The sequence below is a fragment of the Melospiza georgiana genome, chromosome 3 (genome assembly GCF_028018845.1).
Source record: "Melospiza georgiana isolate bMelGeo1 chromosome 3, bMelGeo1.pri, whole genome shotgun sequence".
NCBI classification, from domain to species: domain Eukaryota; kingdom Metazoa; phylum Chordata; class Aves; order Passeriformes; family Passerellidae; genus Melospiza; species Melospiza georgiana.
The window spans coordinates 28,712,144-28,730,131 of NC_080432.1; the positions used below are offsets into that span (position 1 = coordinate 28,712,144).

Genomic DNA, 17,988 nt, shown 5'->3' on the forward strand with positions numbered 1-17,988 from the left:
GGCATTCTTAGCCTGCTCCACAATTTTCAGATTGATGGGGAAAAAACCTGAAGCACATCACCAGTTGTTAATTGCTCAGAGCCAGAGCTCTGAAGGTAAAAGCAGGTTAGCCTACAGAACTGAAACCTATTTCTGCTCAGTCAAACATTCCTTAATTTTCAGAGGGGGTGCACAAAAACCTTTAAGCTGTACCTACAATACACAAAGGAGGTATGTTCTTAGGGAGTCATAAGGCCAAGGCAATAAAATTAGTAAAATAAAAATAAATTAGGCAACTAGTTGCTGTTAAAGATTTTCAGGGCAAGTAGCAAATTTAAAGCCTTGGGTTACAGAGTGAACTCCTTGGTTTCTTTAATTCAGGGGGAAATTAAAAAGGGGGGGGGGAAGGGCAAATAAGTTGTTAGAGACATGAGTCTTTGGATTATTTTAATAGGAAATACAAATTGTACAATGACTTCTACAGAAAAATACTCTGAACACACTTTTCATCTAGTTTTAGCATTCCATTTTATTAAAAACCTGGCCCACATTCCTCTTCCAATGAATAGTTTTCCTCTTCAGATACTTTGATTATGCATTAGTTTGACCTACTGAAGTTGAAAAAGTAATAGAGGTATAAAGCTGGCAGCAGAGAAATGAGGTCCAACTCCATTATTCTTAGTTGTGTCCCTGTAAGTAATAGCTGACAAGCCCATCGCTACATCAAATACGTGCTTGCTGGGCACTGAGCTGCAGTAAAGGTTGTGTTTGCAATGTTTTGATGGCAGCCAGCACTTAGAACCTCTTGGAAGGATAAGCAGGAAGGGATGGGGAGCTTAACCATCTTGCTCCTGCCCATGAGCCCAACATTAGCAAAATCTGCCATGGATTCTTCTCATCAAACATAGCAAGATCCAGATCACACCCAGCACCAAGGTCTCTTAAGCGGCATGTGGGGGATTAGGGGGATTTTTTTTTTTCATCACTGTAAGAAAACCTATAGCTCAGAGGCTGCAATACAAACTCAGCAGTCCTTCAAGTCAAGTAATTTAGCATGACATGGTCTAGCAAGAAGTGGTCACTTATGCTGGGAGAGCCAACCTTTCCCTGCTGCAGTGTGTGATCAGCAGGCACTGGCAGCCACACTGCAGAGTCCAAAAAAGCTGACAATTATCAGCAATGCTCACTGCAAAATGCAGCATTACTGGACTTGTGGTTGCAATGGCACTCAGAAAACAAATATGGCAGGTTGTTAAAGATGACCACTTATAGAGGCTACCAACCTATTGTTACAGAATGGCCAAACTGGAGCTTTGCAAAGAGGGAAATCAAAGCGGCTTAGGTGGTTTGGGGGGATGACTTACAACAGAGAGACCTGGTCCGTGTGGGTTATGGAGAGGGGAGGACAGGGAAAGCTAGTCTGGTGATGCAGAGGAACTGAAAATGAAAGCAGACAGGACAGAAAACTGGTTGGATATTTTCCTTCTCATGAAAGGCTTCTCAGCTGACAAGAGAACTGTTAACAACCACACAGCTGGTGTTTCACCTAAATTGCATGAATATGTGTCTTAGGGTGACGTTATGATGCTTTTATCCCCATTTGTGTGTTCTGTTTATGCTGGATATTATGTTCTGTGCCTTCAAGACTGGCTCTGGAGAAAGAGTGAAAGTTTTGTTTTGGTTTCTTATCAGCCTGCTCCCCCATGGCTGGCGGGACACAGAGAGGGGCAGTACATAGTGCCTCTTTTGCTTTTTGCTTTGCTCTTGCTTCTGCTTCGCTCCGGCTTTGCTCTTGCTTTTTGCTTCTGCTCATTAGTTAGTTTAGCTAAGCAGTCTGAATTTTCCCTGGACTTTTTTCTTTTGCTTTCTTGGAACCACTCGAGCCTGCTCTGGACTGTGACATGGGAAACACCAAGAGTTTGCACCTTGTGGCCTGCAGCAGCTGCCCCCACACCGGGTGGACTGATAACAGAGCTACCACCCCCAAGAGAGACTTTCTGAATTTGTCATCTTTTTCAGAGTAATGAAAAAGTTTTGTCATCTGATATTGTTCATTTTGTGTGTTGGGGAGTGCTGTGCCTGTTAAATAAACAGGTTCTTTCCACTTCTCTCCAAGGAATCTTTCCCGAATCAGTTGGGGGGAGGTGCTGTGTGGGTGGGCTTTCTGGAGGGGCCCCCTTTTGGAGGTTTCCTCCCAAATTTGCCCTAAACCAGGACAATATGGAAGATGAATGAAGACATAAAAGTGACATTGTAGATGAAGCAAAAGGAGGTGAAAATTTCAAAGAAGAGACTCAAAAAACATAATGCAAATGATTAGCTGCATTTCTTTTGTCACAAAAAGCAAACACAGGTTGATGTACAATCCTTAAGAGTTAAAAGATTTTGAAGACCTATTGTGTGTTATTTCGGTTTTAAGCTGACCTCATTAGTATCCCAGGGAAGAATTATAATGTGACTTAACACCTGTCAAGACATACTGGGCTCTCAGGAATTTTAATGCACCAATTTACATTTTCTGGCATTAAAGTTAGCATTGCTCATTCCATGTGGAAATAGTACATGATCATTCCAGGTTCTTCTGTTAAAGATTAGTATATTTGATCATAGCTAATGTATTCACAGCAATTTGCTGGATGTTAAAATTTAAAAAGTGTCCTAGACATTAGATGACTGACAGAAAGATCCTCAACTACATCTGTCAGACACAGTATCATGGTTGACTAATCCTGCAAATGAGTTAAGTGCCACTGAATTAAAGTGATTTCGTTTCTCATATGAAGGAATTCTAAAAATCATCTGCTAGCATTGAAATGATGAAGTCCTTGAACACAGCACAGTCTTCATCCTCATCTTTGTACATATTCAAAGATTCACCTCATTTAACAAAAATCGGAAAACGATTTGTCTGAAAAACATTTCCAAACATTCCCAATCTGCATCAATGTTTACAAGTAAGGACAGCACAGGGAACGTGTGACTGAGGTATCCTCTAGCATACACATTTAAGTTTCACCAAAAAAACAGCTATACAGTACTGGAAGTAGCCAAAGTTTCATCTAATACAAGCTCCCATTCCACAGGAAAACATGCTATCCCAGGCAGTTATGTTTCCTACGCCCTTGGTGTCTTTATTTGCTCTGCTGAAGTCTATGCCTCTCACTGCTATGGTTAAAAAATAAAGGCAATGCACAGTAGAACAAACTGCAATTTACATAATCTGTCAAATTGCTGATTTTAACACAAAAAACTACCATTGACTTCAATAGGGCCAGCATTTTATAAGACACTGTGCACTGCCATTCTGTTCTCTGGTAAGAGATGTTCATTAAGCATATTGCTTTCTGGAAAGAAAAAGAAATTGTGAACATTATACTTAAATCAAAGCAATCTGAAATAAGGCAGGGGTTTAAAAATATCTTAACTACCTACATAGCTGCCAAGAAATAAAATATTAACATGAAGAACATAAATGTAAATAAATAAAATCAAACAATGCAAAGCAAATAACCATGCCAAGATGAAGTGCCTGTAGGCATGATATTTTCTGAAAAATCCTTTCCTTAGGATTTTTTCTCCTGAGAAGCTGAGAAGCCTCAGGAACAAAATGTAAACAATGATTAGCTGCTGCTGTGGAATGCAACAGGTGGATCTGTGATTGATCTCATGTGGTTGTTTCTAATTAATGGCCAATCACAGTCCACCGGTCCAGAATGTCTCGGTCAGTCACAAGCCTTTGTTATAATTCTTCTTTTTCTACTCTTAGCTAGTCTTATGATGAAATATTTTCTTCTATTCTTTTAGTATAGTTTTAATATAATATATATCATAAAATAATAAATCAAGCCTTCTGAAACATGGAGTCAACATTCTCATCTCTTCCCTCATCCTAAGACCGCCACGAACACTACCACAAGTGCCAGGATGGAAAAGACCGAATTAATTTCAAATTAACCAAATTAATTTACAGGTAGAGTGAAGGAGAGGTGTTGAAAGTATTGGTGAATATCTGTAGCTTTATTTACTGTATCTAGGCCATTTTGATTTAAAAAAAAGGGCACGACTTGTAAATTCCAGGTCTCCTGCACTCTTTTACTTTGCAAGACTGGCTTATCCAGATGGTATTGGGGAAGATGAAACAGGAAAGCATCATAAATATGATTGCCTGGCAAAAGATTTTGAGAATATAGAAACTATAAGCAAGACTGAAATGAAAGCAAGCTTTGAGGTACCTTACTTACGGAACAACTGGAAACAATGGTGTGGCTGGCTGAAAGTAATCCCCTTTTGCCTGCAGATCTCTGCCTGCAGACAGGTCCAAGGGTCAGAGCAGACCTTAGTAGCTTAGCAGAAGGGGTCCAAAGAGTAGTTTTTAGGGTTTAAAATGAAACACAGTATGATAATGTAGTGATTCTTATAGGCGGTATGTAAATGCTATAGGATTTGTATATTGTACTAGATTGGTTAGTGAGAATTAGAATATTCAACACAGAGGAAGATTTATTGTATTGTAATGGGAACCTCTCTCTCTTACCCTTTTGCTCTTTTACGCTTTTGCTTTCTTGTCCTTTTACGCTCTTACCCCCTCATGCCCTCTATCCCTCTCTTCTCTCAGGCCTGCTCCAAGCAGCGGCTGGCAGCTCCCAGCAGAGCCCTGCACCCAGGGCCTTTGCAATAAACCACAAGTTCCACGACCTGGCTTCAGAGATCTCTCCTCTCCATCCTTCCCAACCGTCCTACCCCACGATGCTCCTACAAGAGGACTTGGCCAAAGCTCTCCTTTTAAAAGTTGAAAGTCCAGTAATTAAAAGTGGGATTGTGACTTTCCTTGTCAAAATCACCACTGGGCCCAAAAAACTCTCCCTAAACCCCATCAAATTTTGATGAAGCTTTGTGAGGGAACAGTGCTCCACATGCACCATCTAATTCAGACTTCCCTGGTGATACCTTGGTAACCAAAAATAACTACAGCATGAATTTTAATTAAGTTGCATCTAAATGTTGGTGGATATTCAGGGATTTCCACACCGGTTAGGGTCTTAAAAAATATCAGCACCTAAATAACTATTCTTTGAGAAACAGAAAATAAAGGCTTTCAAATGGAAAAATCTTTAAAAATTGTTTGGGCCATTTTCAATGCAAAATGTACTACTTTCATTTTGGGGAAAGGAAACCTCTTTTTTTCAATTTGTTGAACTTGACTTTAAAATTACATGGTGTTCACTGCCTCCAGGGACCATGTGACTGACCCTCTTCTCCCAAGTGCACCAAGCACCAGAGTGGGATTTGATTGCTGCTCTTTTAATTCAGCACATTCTGTCAAATATTTAAAATTATGTTGAACTGATTCAAAATAAAAATATTTCACTTTCAGTTTCCCATGGACACTTTAATTTTATAAAAAGGCTTACTTGGAGAAACCCTAGAGAGAGACACAAGCCAATTCCAAAAACATCATCTAGAACTGATGCAGAAATTTCATCTGCTCTTTCATCCTTGTGCATTTCTCATTTCAACAATCTTCATTTACTTTCCCTAGATGATGCTTTAAGTGAAAATTAATACTAGTGCTTTATGATTAAAGTGATTAGCCACCTTATACTTTCTCAGTGTGCAACTGATTAAGTGCATTGGTTATAGAGAAAAATAAACGCTGCAGACAATGAGTGCTTGTTAGCTTGCACAGTATGTATTTTTGGCACCATCTCACATTGCTTGCACACCAGGCATGTATTTAACTTGAAAATTATCCCTTTCAGGTGGTTCTAATATAGAATAAAGCAGGAAACTTTTTGCAGCATACATTGATCAGAAAATAATAATGGTCAAATGCAACTACAATACGTGAGTACTTTTTGATTCCAAAGAACAGTGTTTTGAGGCTATTTTATAGCCAGCATAAATCAGTGCATCCCCCTGGAGAGACCAACATCAGTGGCATGGTGCCGACACCAGCTGCCTGGATGGTACTAATCACAAAGCCCCAGGTCTTGTCAAGCATTCAGGGTCCAGATCTCTAAAAATGGGCTTCAGCAAAGCAATTCACATAACAACTTTCAGTGGAAGAGATACTGCTTTCAGCTGCAAACACAGCTCTGTGACACAAATCATCTCCCCTGAGGGCAATCACATCTCCCTCACAAGTCACAGCCTCTTTTGCAGAAAAAGCCTCTTTCTGTGCCCTCTGGCCACATGAAATAATCCAGAGGAGAAACAGCCTTTATGATAAAGCCCCGATCTTGGCCCTATCAACTGAGTGATGCAAGATGGTCCGGGAACTCAGTCCCTCTGGGAGACAGCGTCGGAATACCCAGTGAGCTCGCAGCCACCGCAGGCTACCCTTAGCAAGCTCAGTGATTGTCAGCTCTTTAGTGATTACCAGCTTTCTTAGGATTTCAACTCTTTGCTTGATCCCGAGGGCGTCTTGGCTGAGGCCGAAGCAGATGTGAGAGAGGAGAAGGAGAAGTCCTGGTGGTTCCACAGCGATGGTTTATTGGGGAGTCTGTGAAGGGTTCCAGCGACAGTTCTTCTTCTGTCAAATGGGCTAAAACAGCCCCTTTTTATAGGGTATAGGGGGATCCAAACTTGTCCAATAGTAGGGGTCAGGAAGAAGTGGCCTATGAGGTTACATAGATAAGCTATGGGGCGAGGGGTCAAAGACAGGAGCTTATTTTGCTGTCTCATTATGACTCAGCAGTTCCTACTGTTAAGTCTCAATCCTCCATGGAGCTCTCACCAACTCCATAGTTCTGCTACAAGCCTTTACATTCTTTCTGCCGTTCCATCTTTTTGATTAAGTGGAAAGCTAGAGATTACTATTACAGAAACTTTTTACCTTTCATTAAATAGGAAGACACTGACATCTCCTTTACACAGGCTTCACTCCCCCATTGGCAGTGCTCATGTTAAGCAGCACTAAGGTACAGAGCAGAGGAACTGTACAGTCATCTTATTTAGACTTCAATATACAAGCACCAATGACATGTCCCTTTAATAACAGTTACTGTTGGGAGCAGGCAAAGACTGTTTGTAGAAGCCCATTATGTTTTCCAAGATTTGAAGCATTTTCTGTATGTGACTAATTCAGGACACCCCTCCAGGTACACTGAGAACCTTATATGCCTGGCTGATATGATCAGAGAGGGCATCATCTCTTTTTTAGCCTTTATTATGTTCTGAGGAAAAAAACCAAAACAGATTGCACAGAGCATAGAAATGAGCCCAGAAGCTGATCCTGCACAGAATAACAGAAAAAAAAATAGCTACGTCTGAAAGAGAATTTAATTATTTTCCCGGTAACTTCTAATTTTTTCCAGTGAAGCTTTATTGTCACACATGTCCTGAGTAATCATATCTAAATTCTAAAATAAGCCCCTGAGCTGCCAGACACCACCTGAGCAGCATAAACAGCCCAACAGAAGGCTACCAGTTTTGACTGCTAAGGCATCAGTCAGCCTCGCATTTTAACACTTGATCCACCCTTCCATCCTGGCAAAAGAGAGGCTTCATTCTGTCTCAGCAATTTCTTGAAGCAGATTGTGGCAGAAATTTCATTAACAGCCTTCATCCATCAGTGTTCTAACTGAATCTTCAGTGCTAGCAGAAGGATATATTGTGAATTTAACCCAGGATTTGTTTGATCATTTTTAGGTTTTATGCTAGTGTTTATTTTAGAAAACCTATTAGCAAGACCCCAACTCCAAAGCAACACCAGAAAACCCAAAAGAAACCAACCAAGCCCAAATCTAATTAGTGATGTGCTGAAACAAGTTATTATATTTTTCTATAATAAATGCTTTTTTAACATTACAATTAAAAATAGATGCTAGCAATTACAGTCAGCACATAGAGTTTTCCCATAAAATACCTTTAATGTATCAGAAGTAAATGTTTATTGAAATGAAGTGTCTAGTGCATGTGCTGCATAGCCCTTTGAAATGCAGCAGGAAATGCAGTCTGTCTCAGAGTCTTTTGAAAATCATGCCACAGGAATCAGATTTCATAAAGTTGCCTGATACCATACACTAGGCCAGTAGGAACCTGACTCTCCCATGTTTACGATTCCTGAGGATTCCCTGGGTTCATATTAAGTGCAGAGACACTGGGAGCTTTTCAATCTCTTCAGAGTGTTTCCAACAAATTTTGCCCTGAGAAGGGACAACATTGTCCTCCCCACCAGTTACATGTGGACTCTACTGGACTCGAAAAAAATCAGCTGGGATTTAGGGGTGGGGGGGCGGTGAGTTACCAAGGCCAAAGCAGTGTGGATCAATAAATGTTAGTGCAGCTTTGTCAGCTCTACAAAATCCCACAACTATGCCCTAGAGATTTTTACTGGAGATACTAATGGTTTGTAATGGTAAATCATTGTGCTCAGGCTCATGGCTACCAGAACAGTTTGCTGGTTCTTTTTGTGTTGCGCAGGGAGGCCAAATCATACTCAGAAATTCATGGTAATGAAGGAAAAACAGACTTTCTAAAAGTAAGAAGATGCTTTGTGCTGTTGCTATGCTTTGCTGTACATATTGCAGTGCAAAATTTATTGCCTGTATTATTTCTTATTCGTTTTGTGGCTGTAAAGACTATCCAATGGTGTTTTTGTTCCTCTAGCAAACAATGGCAAATGCAGCTCAGAACAGAAGTGGAACATTTCCCTGCTTCACTGCTTATGTGATAAGATAATTATTCCAAAAATATGCTCCCACTGTCAGCAAGGCAAGGGGAGCTGTTGCGGTATTGGCTGGAGATAAGTTATCAAAAGTGATGAGAGAAAGACTGCTTTCTGTTTGGAGATGCTGACAAAGCAGGAAGAGAAGACAGGTAAGGCAATCTGCTGTTCATATCTAAATGAGAAATTATAGATGACGGAAAACTTTGACTAACCCTGAGGTAAATCCAAAAGTCTTCCCTCATTCCTTACATATGGCCTTTCCTGTGTACAGTTTGAGTGACAGTGACAAGGACCTTAGAAGATAAGACTGCACCATAAGGACTTGTAGTACAGACAAGAAAAGAGAGGAGGTTTGGGCAAGGCCAGCAATGAACCACTGCTCAGGTTGATGCTTGTTTGTACATGTTACATCTGTGAAATTCTACAGAATTCAAAATCTTTTCAATTCCTATCTATTACTAAGAATTGCTGCTTGATTCTCATTGTACATTTATCAATACTTGGTAAAAATGTTACCTATTCACATAGTCACCTCCAGTTTTCCTACAGTGTTTTTCTTGTTCTCTCTCTCTTCCTAGGTTTGTTGAACCAAGCTTTCAGCTTCAGGCAGAGTTCAGACACTGAAACCAGCAATTTTTCACTCCGAGCCCGAGTGTCTTGGTGGGATCCTGATTTTTCTAAGTTCTGCTAATCAGGGACAAACCCACTTATAGGAGATTATCAGCTCCCCACTACTCTAAGTGGGAAAATGCTGCTACACTGACCTTCACCAGCAGGCAGAGGCCAAGGATAAAATACTGCAATAAAAGCCTGGTATCAGAGAGAGCTTAGCTTATGTTTCTGTTTGTGGTACAAGAAATCTCCATTTGCTTAGTTCTTTCTTTAAAATAGTTTGCTATGTCCATCCCCAAAAGCTGCTTTTTTTCCCTTTTATTAGACATATCTCAGATGCAGCCCCTGTAACTTGACATTTCTTTCTCACTCAGATGCTGTATCTTGGAGAAATCAGTCCTGAAAATTGCTGGGTTTATATGTACATTATCATTTGAGAGCAAACCATGGTGTAGATTAGGCCCCAACTTTTTAATTATCAGTTCATAATGAAGAGCTCTCTTTGTGGTGAAAAAAATAGTTTCCTGAAGGTTTCCAAGGTTCCCTGCAGGGTTTCCAAGGCTTGGAAGAAAATACAGATCATTCGACAATGAGTGTCTCTGCATTCACAGTGTAGAATGGAAAATTCCAGCTTTGCCATAACTCCCTGATCCCAGAAAAGCAAGTAGATATACTGCAGCAAGCCAGGAGGCAATGGTGGGAGAGCAGTCCACCCACACAATGAGCAGGCACATGTCTTTCCATGTATATAAAGATCATTAAAACCAGAAATGGATGATTTAAGCAGTAAATCTTAAAAAACTACAAAGAAAATATGGATGGAAGTGCACTCCAAGTGCTAGGTGGAAATTCAACATCTTAAGAGAAAGTACAAAGTTTTCTTCCTCAGAAAGATCTTTTTCTTCCCTGACCCTGCATTTCATCTAAGTGCTAACCTCCATTAAACTATTCAAGCAAAAAACCAGAAAGTCAAAATCATAAAAGCCAAATTAAAATGAGGAGCCAAGGACAAGGTTTTACACTTGAAAATGCTCAACTGCCAAACCTACCACCTTTGAGAGACTTTCTAATTGCTCCCAATTTTCCAAGCAAGATGTACAGACACTGCCAGGGTATGCAGCAGGCTTTAATACAATTGAGAAGCTTTTTATTTGCTAAAAATAAACTATAGTAATTCAGAGAAAGCTGCCCCAAAGTGCAGACATAGTGAAACACCAAGAATGTGATACAGGAGTTTTACAAAGATGACTATAATTGCTATGTCAGCTTAAGAGACTCATTTCATTGCATTTTTACATCTAAACTGATATTTTCTTCAGTGGAATTTAAGTCCTCATCTTTAGTTCATGCCCAAATTACTACCTACTGGGAAAAAGACCCCCATGGCCTCTGAGAGACAGCAGAGGCTGCCAGAGCAGGAACTCCTGGGACTCAAGGAGGACCGTGCAGCCTTGCAGGAAGAGGCAAAGTACAGGCAAACCAAGCCCTGCACTTGCTCTGCTGTGGTTGGGCAAGGGAGATGATGGCAGGTTTTATCAGCAGTGTCCTCACTTGGACAAAGTCACTCCTGCACAAATCTTTTCAGATCCTTGTTTCAAGTCAGTTTTCTCACAAGTCTTCCATGACTGCCATTAAAGGTATGATGACCCCCATGTCCAGACAGCTTTTCTTTACAATTTTCATCCCAGTATCTCTTGACACTCAGATTTCTCTCCAGCTCCATTACTTCAGGATTTCCACCATCATGTCTGCGCACTGCCCTTCTCTGTGTCATTTTCCACTAATTTCCACAATATTCACTATTACCACTCTAAAACCAATATATTTCTGCTAAACCTGACAAATATTTATAATTAAACACAAAATATTTTGGACTATATTTATCATTAAACACAAAATATTTTGGAATTTAAAAAGAAAGCACTGTATTACAGCAGAATCTAGTTTTTGTTTGTGGGCATGATACTAATTTCACTGTTTACAACAGAACTCTTGTATCAGGTATATTGTGCAGACTTTTTGCTTGTGTACTTGAAACATGATTTTTAGAAACAGAATATCCCCGCATACTTTGTCTACACCTGCTGCTGAAAAGTCAATGTAGAGCATGTGCTTTGCCCACATCACACACTAGAACACACGCAGAGCACAATTTCTGAAAAAAAAAAAAGCCTGCTTTTTAAGAAATTAATTATTTCTATCAATTTATGGGAACATCCTACTGAGTTACTTCTCTTGGGAGAGAATTCTGCAGTCAGAGCACAGGGTTTAATTAGGTGGTATTAAAGCCAGTTCATAAGGAGTGAAACTGGCTAATCTGCATTCTGTGGTCAGCTGTTTCCCAAATGCCTTCTCCAAAGCATTCTATATCCACTTATTATCTACCAAATGTGCTTTGCTACTTGCAACACAAATAGATTTTCATCCTCTGTGTGTTACTATGTTCCAAACTGCCCGTATGCAAAAATAACTGTCTTCCTCATTTTGGAGCTGTTCTATCCAAGTGGCTGACATTTTTTTCCAAAATTTCCATCTCACCTTGTTCCTCTTTTCACTTAATTGCAATTGCAAACTAAACCACATTGTGCAGCTGAAGCAGCCTGGCCTTCCCTCAGGAAGGGACCTGAAGATAGGAGTGCTAGTACCAATGGAGTGTTGGAGGGAGACAAAGAGTTAAGAAATGCAGGAACACTCTAGTCCAAAGGTCTGAATTCTGAGGTAGATTTGAGGAACAATCAATTTGCATAGCATGTGCTGAGAATACACAATCTGCCCTGTACATGCTCTGAAGCACTGGATCAAAACACCTGGTATAAAGGAATTAAACTGCTCCTGGAGGTTTCAAAGGCTAATACATGCCTTGCCACAGCCCACAACGCCATGGCTCTCCAAGTGATAGGGGCATTCTGCATCTTAATAGCAGGACTTAGAGAACTCTAATTCACAGGTTACTCATTTCTGTCCTAAATCCAATATTGCAAGCTGCAGCTTATTTAATGTGACACAAGACTGTCATTTCTCCACAAAGAGCCTTGTCACATTTCCACTCCTTGCATAGGTAGCCCCATTTTTGGTCTGCTTCTTTCAATGGGAAATGTACCATCACTAAGATCAGGAGTCCAGCTGTACTGCTGTTCTACTCCCTATTTAAAATTTTGTAGCAGAGACTATAGTAATAAGAAAATCCACATCTTACAGAAAACATGAGCATGAACTTACGTAGTTTGATGCAAGATCTGGATGCAGATAATCAATTCCTGCAACAAGACAATGACAGAAGAGAAACCAAAGGTTAAGAGATTCAAAAAGGATTTTCTAATGATCACAGAATAAGATTCCTTTACAACCATAGGGAAATAATCATGGTGAATAATGCAACTGATTGAAGTGAGATTCCAGTTTTCAAATGTGGACTTCTCAATAATTTATGTCAAAATCCAGATGCCATTTGAAAAAGTGAGCTGAATGACAAACTTTACTGTTTTGTAGACTAGATCTTATTTATTTATAAGGTTTAAATCACAATTTATCTTTGTATGAGTTTGGTCATCTCAAGACATACCAAACTAATAAGATTAGTAAGCACTGGATCAGTACAGGATAGAAAAATGAGTATTTTTAACCAATGTAAATTAAGTAGAAAATTACCTAGAGTAGACTTGGGGTGATCACTAAGGCAAACATTTCAGATTATATGCATGAAAGGATTAATATTGGATTAAATAATTTTAGCAAATATCTGTGTATAGGCTCCACATTTTGGTAACGTGCTAAAGATTCTAAGTGTGTAATACTCATTCTATTGTAATAGAATGATAGAATGGCAATAGAATAATAGAATACTCGTTCTATTGCATGGCATCTTTCTATACATGGCAAATGTAAAAATCCCAGTGGATGGTGTAACAAAGGTGGCAGATCTACACTTAGCTGGGATACGATGACCTATTACAAAGCCAGTTAAAACATATAAAGCAAAAGCCACCAATCTCATGCTACATTTTCATCAGCACCACTCAATACTGTTTTTCTAATCACTTCCCTATTACATGATCTATTTCATTTGCAAGGAGAATGCCACATCATCACAGTTTTTCTGATGGAAAGATTACTTCTCATTCTGTAAGGTCCTTAGCATTAGATTTGCCTTAAGAGACCGTTGTTACTGATCCAAATGGCAGATGGACAATAAAAACCTCTATGAAGAATCCTGTTATCCAGGCCATCTTTTTTAGAGTTCCTAGAAACAAATTATAAGGCAAATTACTCCCTTCTGTGAAAGCTGTATCTGATGGACCATCAGTTTTATTGACGCAAAGTTCAAATAGTTTGCCATCATTCCCATGACAGTCATGCCTTGCTAATCTGAAAGCCAGGTCTCGCCTCTGTGAGATCAGTGAAATCATGACACAAGAGGTCATCTCTTGGATGAGATTGATCTTTCACCAATACATAAATCAAGTTGCTCAAGACTTAATCCAACCTGGCCCTGAACACCCCTACAACCTCCCTGGCATCCTGTTACAGTATCTCACCACCCTCATAGCAAAGAATTTCTTCCTAATATCCAGATGTCTGAGTCTACTTTCTTACTTCCACAAAAACCTTGCCACAGGAGTAAGCAAGTGAGGAACCGAAATAAGTAAGGACAGATCTCAGCTGACTCTAGAAAACATATGTTGATACAGACATTTTATTTATTTTTAATTTTATTCAGCCTCATTAAAGGAAAACATTCAAAGTTTATTCCAAAGAGTGTTGAGAGACTGCATGGAATTCCTTTACTTCAGCAAGAACCCATAAGTAGAAGAGCTGTAACTTCAACTGTACCTTTTATCTTCATCTTTCCTGAACTTAGTCTGAAACTAGCAATACATCTAATATGCAGATCTTCACTGATATTCAGTATGAAAGTGTTTAATTATTTCCGCTATCAATGATGACTGAAAATAATGTAATCCAAAAAACATTTTCTTTGGTATTTTTTGTACAGCAATTTCTTCCTCCAGTCAGTGCCTACAGAAATCAAGGGGAGTTTCTCCTTAGGTTTAATAGTCATTACAGCGTGACCTGGAAGATATCTGAATGATAATTGCAAACTATTTCTAATGCTTGGATATCCATTCCTCAGTACCCCTATCTTTGTATCATATTTTCCCTGAAGATCTCAAAGGATTTACAGAGGCTGGAAGTCTCACCACTACAAGTAATTGATTATTACTTTTTAATCTTTTTTTTTAACTTCAATTAAATGAAAAAAGTCTACCTAAAGGATTAAATTAGTACTCAGTCTTCACTTACCATCATCCATAATTCCTATGGTTACTCCCTTCCCTGTGTATCCCAGCTCCCATGCTTCAGCTACATTAAGGTCAAGTCCAGGAGTCCCATCTGCTTGACCAGTGTTAATCTAATACATCAGTGAAAAAAAAAAAAGCTTTTTTTACTTGACTGACATATTTCCACAATCACTGGTTCTTCCTTTATGCCTTTGCATGCATCTTTGGTACAGAAAACATATTCCATATGTTTTTGGAGTATGCATCTGTCCATAATCATATCTACTGCAATAATGCAGCTGTAAAAAAAACAACCAAGCAAACAAAAACAACAACAACAAAACAAAACAAAACAAAAAAAAACCAAACCAAACAAAAAACAATTAAAAACCACCCAACAACAAAAAATACCTGACAAAATCCAACACTGGCAAAATTCAATTTTTTGTGGTTTATAAGATTTGGTTAAACACAGAATCTTTTGGACCCCAAAAAACGAGTTTTCCATTTAATATGTCAGCCAGTGGATCAATCTAAGAAAAAAGTTAGAACAACTGATTTTACAGAGGACTTTTTTATGAGCAGGACATACTTTTTCTTGAAAGCAGAGATCTACTGTATAGCTTCCTAAATTTTTGTCATTTTTATCACTGCAACATTTTGATTAACTACCAGAAGGTAAGTGATTTAATCCTCACTTCAGTTTATCGACTCATCAAGGATAAAATCTCATCCATGCTAATGTGCCTCCAATTCATTTGATAACTATTGCCTCAGGAAGTAAAAAAAACCTGCAGCCATATTGGGTGGATTAATGAAACATAAGAAATGGATTAAGAGGAAGAAACATCACTCTTAAGCAAAAATACACTTCTTAAGTTAACAAGGCAGTACTGTATTTACTGAGTATTTAATCATAAATATGTTGCAACAATAAAACTGGCCAGAACTACTTTGTCAACTTTTTAAATTAAAAAATCATTTCAATTCCAAGTAAAAATAGAACTTTTCTTTCATGACTAAAGACTTCTCACTCTAAAAAAACTGACACAAAAACACCTGAAACAATTAAGCAAAATACAAATTTCCTTTGACATTAGCTTAAGCCAAAATTCACCCATTTTCAGCTCTTCTTTTTTTGCCAAATTATATTCAAATTTACATAAAAAAAGAAAAGCTTTAACTTTTGCTAGCAAATACATTTAAATTTTTTGTTATAATTCCATAACAATATTTTACCTAGCAACAACTCAAAGACATGATTCATATGCAGTTCTAGGGGTCACATCAGCACACCAGCAACGCCCACACGACATCAATACAGTTCTCTTTCAAGCCTTCTAAGGATCTTTCCATTGACTGAAAAGAAATTTATCTCTTGAAATGTGCTGGATCTTCCCAATATAAAAGGAGTACAATTAAAACCAACACAACAGAGCCTTGGATCCATTCCCAAGTCCTGCATTTGGAAAGAACTGTTGGAAAATAATGCAACTGCGTAGAATGACTTGAATGATTTAGTTATGATTACTGTGATTATTTCGTTATGATTACTGTGATTTTCTCTCAGAACTTACCAGGTACCACTGCTTTGTAAATAAAGGATCATTCATGTTGATGTCAATGTCATTGATGTCTCTATATCCTCGCTTCCTTCGGATGAATCCCTCCTGTTGCACAGCTTTTCTCACCTGGAAGGGTTAATTTTTACATCTTTACCTCAGCATTCTTGACACATGTAAAAAGCTTATTTTTGACTTGTTTTCGTGAGTGATAAGGGTTATGAAAACACACTATTTGTGTCATTCATTTGCAACTTCTAAACCAGGGATTGATTCCAGTCAGAATTTACAAAGAGGTAGAAAGCTCCAGGACTACTGCAACAGCTGTGAGGGGAAGAGACTCCCACAGAGTGACCTATCTGGAGAAAAACTCAGCTTGAACATGTTTTAGACACCAACCAATCAGCATAAGAGTGAGCCCCTCTCCAGGCATCATTATTATAATGAGTCCTCTTGTCACAGTTGTATTTTCCATTGCCACCAAAATAGAAGCTTAAATTATTTAACAAATTCCAAATATGTCACAGCTCCAAGCTGTAGACATTTGTCAGAGTGAGGAAGCAGGTCTCAACCACACTTCTACTTTTCCAGATTTTTCTCCAGGGCATTATAAGATCATTAGATAACCTTTCCTGGTTGATAGGGAGGAACAATCTGATTATTTATGCCACAACATTATACAGGAGGTGAAGGACTCCTATAGAGGCTGTACATGTGCTGGCAGTCTTGTAATTTTATTTTCATCCAAAAAAATCTATCAAAAAGAATCCCCCCGACTCGCCTTTTTATAGCAGGACTGGACACTGCCAAAGAAATTTTCTGGGAGAAAAAAATCCGGTCTTGTGAGCTTTCATCATACTTCTGAGGCTCTCAAAAATGTCTTGTAAAATGATCTACTTTCAAGGATTATCCTTGCACTAAACAAGTGATAAATAAATATGCTGGTAAGGAAAACTATACGGCAAAAAAGCCACTAAACTGACCACACTGGCTGAAGTATAGGATATGAAAACACAGGTTATAAAACACAAGTCATCACAGATTTTCAGAAGTCCTTTTCTTTATGCACCACAAATCCACAAGACATTTAAGGAAGCACTGTTGAAAATAAGAAAAGTTAAACATGCAAATATCTTTGGAGGCAGGAACTTCAAATGTCAGACCATAACCATCTTATTCGTACCCAAGTAAAAGAGCCTTCCTAAAGGAAACCACTCAGTGGGTGTAACTGGAGTTGTAATATTAGTAACATATTCACAGACCTTGCAAAGGTGCTGTCAACTTTGGCATACTTATTTTGCACTCTTTAGCCTAACACCTGACAACAAGACAGCATGAAGAGTACTAACATTTAATTGAAAAAAAAAAAAAAAGAAAAAAAAAAAAAAGAAAAAGAGAGAGAGAGAGAAAAAGAAAAAATCTGACCTAAGAGGAATTAAAATGAAAAATTATTAAAACCATTAAAATCATTAAATACAAGAAGGCAGTAAGACCCCCTAACAAATCTAATAACTCAGAGAACAACTTTTACATGTGCGACTTTGGCATTTCAGATTAAAAATACATACATATGAGTTACACTACTGTGTCATAGCAACCTTATATATATAGTGTCAGTCAAAATCAACACAGGAGAAATTCATCCAAAGGTTCAATCAGATCTTAGGACAGTTGAATCATTCTTGGAGGCATCTTTCTGTCTCAGTTAATTAAAGCATGAGCATAAGAGACAGTGCTCAGTGAGGTGTCTGTGACAGAGGTGAAACTGGAATCTAACTGATGGGGGCTAAAAGCTATTTTCCTCACATCTCTATTGTTTCACTATAACCCCGGAAACGTAATACTAATTCACAGAGAGTAGGATAGGGCACAGCATGGCCCTAGT

At 38.6% G+C, this 17,988-nt stretch overlaps 1 protein-coding gene across 2 annotated transcripts in view; it reads right to left on the minus strand.

Annotated features, from left to right (window-relative positions):
• PCSK2 (proprotein convertase subtilisin/kexin type 2) overlaps positions 1-17,988 on the minus strand; it is a 102,982-nt gene that overhangs the window by 35,952 nt on the left and 49,042 nt on the right. For both annotated transcript variants that reach the window (XM_058019423.1, XM_058019422.1), the window contains exons 3-5: positions 16,119-16,232; positions 14,564-14,672; positions 12,482-12,519 (exon numbers count right to left, since the gene is read on the minus strand). In XM_058019423.1, the coding sequence (XP_057875406.1) occupies positions 12,482-12,519; positions 14,564-14,672; positions 16,119-16,232 (261 nt within the window). The remainder of the gene's footprint in view (positions 1-12,481; positions 12,520-14,563; positions 14,673-16,118; positions 16,233-17,988) is intronic.